Source organism: Chrysochloris asiatica, unplaced genomic scaffold (assembly GCF_000296735.1).
Source record: "Chrysochloris asiatica unplaced genomic scaffold, ChrAsi1.0 scaffold00076, whole genome shotgun sequence".
Taxonomy (NCBI): Eukaryota; Metazoa; Chordata; class Mammalia; order Afrosoricida; family Chrysochloridae; genus Chrysochloris; species Chrysochloris asiatica.
The window spans coordinates 118,922-127,776 of record NW_006408594.1 but is presented as its reverse complement, the minus strand read 5'-3'; the positions used below and the strand labels follow the sequence as shown (position 1 = coordinate 127,776).

The window sequence follows — 8,855 nt, the reverse complement described above, 5'->3', positions numbered from 1 at the left end:
GGTCAGGCATGGCTGTAAATCTTTACAGGAGCATAAAGCCTCCTCTTTCTCCCGTGGAACAGCTGGTAGTTTCGAACTGCTGACCATAAGATTAGCAGCCCAATTTGTAACCACTATGCTACCAGAGCAGTAGTTCGAAACTACCAGTGGTTCTGTGGGAGAAAGATGAGGCTTCTGCTCCTGTAAAGATTTACAACCTCAGAAACCCTATACAGGGTCATTATGACTTGGGACTCACTCCACAGCACATAACCACCACCCCCATGTAAGGAAAAGAAAGCCAAAGAGCACTATGCCATGAAAGGAAGCGGAGACAAGACTGAAATGTGGCTTCTATTATGATATATTCACTCAGCATGCTCCTGAACTCCTTGAGGAGCCAATGGGGATGGGAGTTGGCTCATTAGAGACAAAGATTTTCCAGACTTCTCTAAGCCCAGATTGGACAGGATCCATAGGCAGATCAATTTTATCAGCCTGGAAGAGGACAAAGAAGTAATATTTTTAAAAATTTCTTGAAACTTCTTTATCAATTTTTTTCCAATTAGACCAAATACTTAGGTTTTCCTAAGGGTTGAATTACCCAAAAGCATCACTTCTTCTTTAGGATTCCAACTTCCTCTGTTTAGAAAATAAGTTGTCGGAACTTTGACTGTCTAGTCTTCCATAATGATCTTTCCTAACCAACCTATTGTCTACATTAGAGATACACCTAAATGAAACAGATTGGAGAAGTAAATTTCTCACTCAACTCTCTCAATACACAGTACCCCACATCTGCAAAAAATGACCTCTTCCTCCTGTATCTCCAGAATTTATTCTATTCCAGAACTCTCCAATTTACAATTGTATCCTCTCAGGGATTTTTCATTTCTATTCTGACCCTTTTGGAATAATTCTTCAATTCTCTTAATCAATGATAGGACTTCTAGATGACTAGTTTTAACTATATTTTAAGTTGAAGATGTCTTCATAAATTAGAAATTGATAAATAAGTCCAATGTATATTGGGCTATGAACAGAAAGGTCAGTACTTCAAACCCACCAGTCACTCCCTGGAGTGACCCTATGGAGCAGTTCTACTCTGGTTTTATAGACTCAGTATGAGTCAGAATTGACTCAACAGCAGTGAGTGAGTGGATAGGTAGGGGTTGGTCTAATCGTTTCAAAGTAAGGGCCAATTTATAGACCATTAAAGGGCAATAATACAGAACATTCAAGGCAGTTTGGTGGCTCCACACAATACACACAGGACTGCAAACCACAAAGTCGTGGTTCAAGCCTGCCAGCTGCTATGAAGGAAGAAGAAGAGACTTTCTGCTCCCCCAAAGATTTAAAGCCTCAGAAACCCTATCTAGGGCCACTATGAATCAGAACTGACTGAATGGCACTTAACGTTCTTAACTCAGGGACTGCCTGTGTGGTTAAGTGCTGTAGAGTCAGTTCCCACCCATAGTGACCCTGTATAGGGGTTCTGAGGAGCAGCTGGTGAGCACGAACCACCGACTTAGCAGTTCAACACATTAACCCACAGTGCCACACCACAACTCCTGTATTCTGAAGCTTAATAAATATTTACTTAACCAATAAATGTATGGAAGGAATGGAGTAGGGAGTAAAAAGACAATTTGAAAGCAGTTGTAATAATTCAGGCAGCAAATGTTGGATTTATAGGGATCACCTCAACTTATCACTATTACAGAGGAATGAAATAAAGTGAGAATCTAGTACATTATAAACATGAAGCTCCTAGTTCAAACAGGGGCTTCCATATCCACTCACCATTCTTCCGCTCACTAAGTGGAGGCAAGTTGGGATTCCTGCCAGGGTGGAGCCCAAGAGTCAGCTCGGGCTGCAGGGAGAGCTCCTGCAGTTCATTGGCAACAGCTTCGCTCTGGGGGCTGGGGGCCGCAGATAGGGACACCAGCACTGGTTCATCATCATTTTCGCCAACCCCTCCTCCGTCCAGCCCATTCACAGCAATGACGGAAGGGGGCAGGCACACCACACTGGAGAAATCCACTTTGGCTTTCGTGATGGCAACCTAAAAATGGAAGGAGATATAAAAAGTTTAGATGTCACCATGAAGACAATATCCCACTGAGTCCTGGTGTGTGGCACTGTGGGTTAATGTGCTGGACTGCAAAGTTGGTCTGACTCACAAAGTTGGTGATTCAAGCTTACCAGCCGCTCCTTGGAAACCCTACACAAGGTCACTATGGGACACAGCCACCTTAATAGCACCTAACAACAACAACAACAAACATGCTGAATACTGATCTAAATTACATTGTTGACAAACTATCAGGATTCTTAAAAGCTTATTCTACATTAAATTAGTATCATTATTAATGAATATTCCCTGTACTCACAGAATGAACAAGACTTCAAGTCTGACACTGTCTTCATCTAGATTGTTGAAGAAGAAAAGCTCGAAAAGACAAAGTATTACAATGAAATGTGCACAGAATCAGAGTTAGAAAACCAAAAGGAAGTAAAGGCTCAGCATTTCTCAAGCTGAAAGAACTAAAGCAAAAATTCAAGCCTCCACTTGCAATAGTGAAGGATTCTATTTGTGGTGCTATAGAATAAGCATTAGACTGCTAACCACAAGGTTAGCAGTTCAAACCCACCAGACACTCCTTAGAAACTCTATACAGGGGCACTGTAAGTCAGAACTGACTTGATGGCATTAAGAACAATATGGAATGATGAGGGAAGTATCAAAAAAAAGATGGAAGGAAAGAGTCACTGTATCAAAAATATTAGTTTAGGAGGTACCATATGATTAAGAACCAATGGTACTGAAGAAGTCCAAACTATACTGAAGTCATCAGTGAAACACAAGGCTCCAGGAACTGATGGAATATAAACTGAAATGTTTCAACAAACTGATGTAGCACTGGAGGCACACGGTAGTCTCTGACAAGAAATCTGGGGAACAGCTATCTGGCCAACATATGCGAAGAGGTCCATATCTGTATCATTCCAAAGTAAGGTGACCCTACAGAATGTGGAAATCATCAAATATCATTCATATCACATGCAAGTAAAATTTTGATAAAGATAATTCAAAAACAGTTGCAGCAGCATATCCACAAGGAGCTGCCAGAAATTTAAGTCAGATTCAGAGGAGAACATAGAACAAGGAATATCACTGTTGACATTGGATAGATGCTGGCTAAAAGCAAATACCAGAAAAATGTTTACTTGTGTTTTACTGACTACGCAAAGGAATTCAACTATGCAGATTATAACAAACCACAGATAACATTGCAAAGAATGGGAATTCCAGAACACTTAATAGTGCTTATGAGAATTCTGTACATACAAACCAGGAGGCAGTCATCTGACTAAAACAAGGGGAAACTGAGTGATTTAAAATCAGGAAAGGTATGGCGTTAGCACTGTTATCTATTCAACATGCTTATTTAATCTACAGAGTCCTGGTGCATCCCTGTAGGATAAGCACTGGGCTGCTAACTGCAAGGTCAGTGGCTCAAACCCACCAGCCGCTCCTTGAAAACCCTATACAGGGTTGCTTTGAGTTACAACTGAATTGATGGTACTTAACAATAACATTTAATCTGTATGCTGAGCAAATAAGCTAGGAAGCCGGATAATATGAAGAACTTACCATTAGGATTACAGAAAGATTCATGAACAACCTGCCATATGTAGGTGACCTTGTTGTCTAAAAGTGAAGAGAACTTGAAGTACTTACTAATGAAAATCAAAAATTACATGCAGCCTTTAGTATGAATTACACTTCAACTGTACCAACAAACATCATGATATATGGAAAAAAGACTGAAGTTGTCAAGAATTTAATTTTACTTTAGACCCACAATCAACGCTCATGGAAGCAGCAGTCAAGAAATCAAATGAGGTATTGCATTGGTTAAATCTGCTGCAAAAGACCTCTTTGAAGTGTTAAAGAGCTAAGTAAGATGTCACTTTGAAGGGAAGATGTGCCTGAGCCAAGCCAAGTTATTTTCAATCACCTTATATGCATGTGAAAGCTGGACAATGAACAAGGAAGATCAAAGAACAATTAATTAATTCAAATATGATGTTGGAGAAGAATACTAAAAGTATCACAGACTACCAAAAGTGCAATCAAATCTGTCATGGAAGAAGTACAGCCAGAATGCTCCTCAGAAGTAAGAATGGAAAGACGTTCGAACATGTTATCAGAAGGGACCAGTTCCTGGGGGAGAAAATCATGCTTAGTTAAATAAGAATATCAATGAACAAATACCAACCAAGAGGGAAGAAGTATTCACATCAAAGATCAAACCTATCCCCTCAGTACACAGGGTTCATAGGGACAGGCAACTTAAGACAGTAACTACCAAAAATGTGGGTGGGAGAGCTATGAAGTGGCGGGCTTACAAAATTTTAAGAGTGAGTTTAGTTTCAGAGCGAGGGGGAGGGAAGGGTAGAATCCTCACTGAAAAAATAGAAGATGTGTAACAAAAAGGAGAGAGTAGTTCATTTTACATTATAGAAACAGAGGTCCCTAGGACCAAGGAGGAAGAACATGAGCAGAACAAGGGATCCTAACCAGAGAAGTAGTGACACCAAAAACAAGGCAGACGTGATAGCATACAGAGATAGAGCAGCTGAGGACTCTAGACCCATAGAAAGAGAAAGGCTGTGTATTTTGTATACATGCAAAAAACAACAAGGGAGTAGAGGCAAACACTGTTAACCAATGGTACATGGAAGACATTATAATCATTGTAATGAAACAAATACGAATAGTTGAGTGAAAAATCGATGTTCTGCCATGTAAACTATCACTCAAGTCACAATAGAAGCTTTTTTTTTTTTTTAATTAAAAAAAAAAGTATCCGCGAAAAAGAGGAAGACTGGTATCGAGATGGACATACACAGTGGCTGCTGCAACAATGGATTCAAACAAAACAATCATGGGGACAGCGCATAACCAGGCAGTGTTTGTTCTGCTGTGCTTATAATGTTGCTACAAGTCAGAGTTGATTTGATAGCACTTAACAACAACAGAAAGATTAAACAGGTGAAAATGTTAACTGCGATGGTAATAACTCTATATACACTGTTGTTGTTCTTGTTATTAAATGTCGTGGGTTAAGTTTGGACTCATAGGGACCATGGTTAGGGCTTCTGAGGAGCAGTTGGTTGGTTTGAACCCCCACTTTGTGGTTAGGAATCCAGTGATTATCCTACAGTGCCACATCAGGACTCTCTGTACACACTAGATTGGCCTTTATTTGCACATACACAGGTAAATATTTGTTGAACTTACTGAGCAGACAAGCATATAAAAGACAACCTGGGTACCAGGTAGGTCTCAAAGAAAATCTGGATAACTCCAAAGAGGGCTTTATAAAAGTTACAGAACCAGGTAATAATAATATTTAGATGGACAGGAACCAACAAACCTTATTCCATATAAGAACTAGAGTCAAACTGTTGTACTGGAATAATAGTTTCATATAAGAAGTTCTTTACCGAACAGCAAACATCTTTATTTCAGGTATTTGTGATACTATAACTTCGTGTGCCTTCCAATCCAGGGGCTCATCTTCTGGCACTATATCTGACAATATTCTGGAGCTATTCATACTGTGAACTCCTGATATGGCACTGTAGGATCATCAGGACTGCAAATCATAATGTTGGCAGTTCAAACCTACCAGTCACTCCATGGAAACCCTATATATAGGGTCACTATGAGTCAGAACTGACTCAATGGCGCTAACAACAACAATTCATAATGGTTCAATACTCAATGTTCTGGTGCTGACAGTGTTCCACTGTTATTGGTACAATTTTCAGTTGCTAAACATTGTTGTTGGTGTTGTTAAGTGCTGTTGAGTCGATTCCGACCCATAGCGGTCTGTATAGGGTTTCCTAGGAGCAGCTGGTGAGCATGAACCACTGACCTTGCAGTTCAAAGGACTTTGCAGTCTGATGCATTAGCCCACAGCGCCATACCAAGACTCCTGCTAAACAACAGAAGCGGCTAAACCCATTATGTAGAAAACCATAGCATCAGGGTTAGAAGAAGACTCAGTAACAGTCTGCATTTATGTAGCTGATACAACCTTGCTTGCTGAAAGTGAAGAGGACTTAAAATACTGAAGATCAAAGAGCACAGCCTTTAGTATGGATTGCATCTCAATATAAAGAAAACAAAAGTCCTCACCACTGGACCAATAAACAACATTCTTATCAATGGAGAAGAGACTGAAGTTGTCAAAGACTTCATTTTTCTTGGATCAACCATCAACACTCATGGAAGCAGCAGTCACGAAATCAAATGAAAAAAAACAAAAATAAAAAAGCCCTGAAGAAATCAAACGATGTATTTATTGCATTAGGCAAATCTGCTGCACAAGACCTTTTTAAAGTGGTGAAGAAAACAATATCAGCTTAAGGATTAAGGTGAGCCTGACCCAAGCCATGGTAGTCTCAATAACCTCATATGTATGCGAAAGCTGGACTGTGAATAAGGAAGAACGTAGAGAAGAATTGATGCTTTTGAGTAATGGTGTTGGAGGAGAATATTGAAAGTGCCATGGGCTGCCAAAAGAACTGTGTTGCAAGTGTAGCCAGAGAGCTCCCTGGAGACCAGGATGGCCAGACTTTTTATCTCATACTTCAGACATGTTGTCAGGAGGGACCAGTTACTAGAGAAGAATATCATGTTGGTAAAGTGGAGGGTCAAAGAAAAATAGGAAGCCCCTCAGCGAGATGGATTTACAAAGTGGCAGCATCAATGGGCTCAAGCGTGGCAACAATTGTTAATTGGCCCAGGACTGGGCAAGTGTTTCCTTCTATTGTGTATAGGGTCGCTATGAGTGGGTACTGACACAATAGCACCTAACAACAATAACAAACATTAGTAAGTTTGTTTGTCTGTCTTAGTCTTAGTCTGGAACCTGTCCATCATGGGTGACACTGCTGGCATTCAAAAAACTCGTAGCATAGCTTCCAGAATCACAGCACCCCACAAGCCACCATAGCACCACAAATTGACAAACTTATTTTCAATATCCTCATATGCATGTGAAAGTTGGACAATGAATGAATAAGAACTATAAAAGAATGCATGCTTTTGAGTTATGGTGTTGGAAAAGAATATTAAAAGTATCAAGGACTGCAAGAAGAACCAACAAGTCTGAGCTGGAAGAAGTGCAGCCAGAATGCTCCTTAAAGCCAGGATGGCCAGACTTCGTATCTCATACTTCGGACATATTATCAGGAGGGACCAGTCCCTGGAGAAAAGATTTCACACTAGGTAAAGTAGAGGATCAGCAAAAAAGAGGGAGACTCCCAGCAAGATGCATTCACACACTGGGAGCAGCAATGGGTTCAAGCATAGCAACAATTTACACAGAACCAAGCAGTGTTTCGCTCTGATGTAATAAGGTTGCTATGAGTTGGAACCAACTCAATGTCACCTAACAAGAACAACAACATAACTTAGTGTGGGAGAAAGTAAATGTATGTTACTTCAGGAGCCCTGGTGTGGTAAATACTGAACTAGTAAACAAAAGGAGGGCTGATGAAGCCTACCAGTCACTCTTGAAACTGACTCGACAGTATACATGTTACTTCAGAGACTGATGGAATAAAAAAGTACCATGCAATTTTATAGTATTCACCCGATTAAGAAAAAATACCACCACATAATACAAACTTCTCTACATAATAACAAAGGATACTACATGTCAGCTGTTAATATATAATGAATAGCTCTCATTTCAAATAAATTCTTGTTTCATTAAAAACTGTTTGCAAAATCTTTGCTTAAATAATATACTACCTTAACTCACATTATCCACTGAGCTTCAAATAATAAGCTTCAAATAATAAAATACTTACTGTATTTTACATGTTCATCATTTTTCAATAACTTTCCTTCTATTACTTTAAATTAAGATAACCATTAGTAGTACCTGAAATCCTGGTATGGCCCTGTAGGACAATGCACTGGACCCCAAGGTCAGTTTGAACTGCAAGGTCAGGAGCTCAAACTCATCAGCCTCTCCTTGAAAACACTATGCAGGGTTGCTATGAATAGGAACCTACTCAGTGGCACTTAACAACAACAACATTATTACTGCCAGGATTCAGAGATTTGACACATCATTACCAAAAGATACCAAAGACCCATTACAAGATACCATTTCTCTAATGAAGCATGAATTTAAACTGCATTAGCCTGTGTTTCAATTATGCACTCAACACACATAAGCAGTTGTGGTGCGATGGACCACTTTTACATGATCTTTTTCACCATGGTCTTGGAATTTCCACCAAAAGATTGGATGAGACCATTCAAATGAGGTGCTTGTAGCCCACCAAGATTTGACAGTTTATTGATAATACAAATAAAGTGTATAGTACACTTGCTGGATTGTTGTTGTTGTTAGGTGTTATCAAGTCGATACCAACTCATAGCGACCTTATGCACACTGCCTGGTCCTGGACCAACCTCACAATTGTTGCCATGCTTGAGCCCAGTGATGCTGCCCTACTGTCAATCCATCTCACTGGGGGTCTTCCTCCAGAGATTAAGACCTTGCAAATTATGTGTGTGGAACCATTAAAAGAGGATTGGTCAATTCTGCCACCCCGCTAGGCTTAAAATGGCCCATCACAGAAGTAGAAAGAGGGAATCTCACTAACATCAAGAAAGAATAGCCAGGAATTGATGTGTCTTTCAAGTCCAGTGTACCAGCACTGAGAACCTCCTAGTATAAGGAGACTGACAAGAGTTAACATTGGATAAGATGCAAGAAAGCAAGAAGCCGCAGCAAAGACAATGGTGGTAGAACGAGAAGACCAGTGCAAATGAAGTA

General features: G+C 40.0%; 1 protein-coding gene across 1 annotated transcript in view; it reads right to left on the bottom strand.

Moving 5' to 3' along the window:
- Positions 1-2,976, bottom strand: part of MKL1 (megakaryoblastic leukemia (translocation) 1) — a 219,272-nt gene extending 216,296 nt beyond the window's left edge. The window contains exons 1-2 of the mRNA XM_006865258.1: positions 2,893-2,976; positions 1,783-2,044 (exon numbers count right to left, since the gene is read on the bottom strand). Of these exons, the coding sequence (XP_006865320.1) occupies positions 1,783-2,044; positions 2,893-2,976 (346 nt within the window). The remainder of the gene's footprint in view (positions 1-1,782; positions 2,045-2,892) is intronic.
- Positions 2,977-8,855: the final 5,879 nt, after the last annotated feature.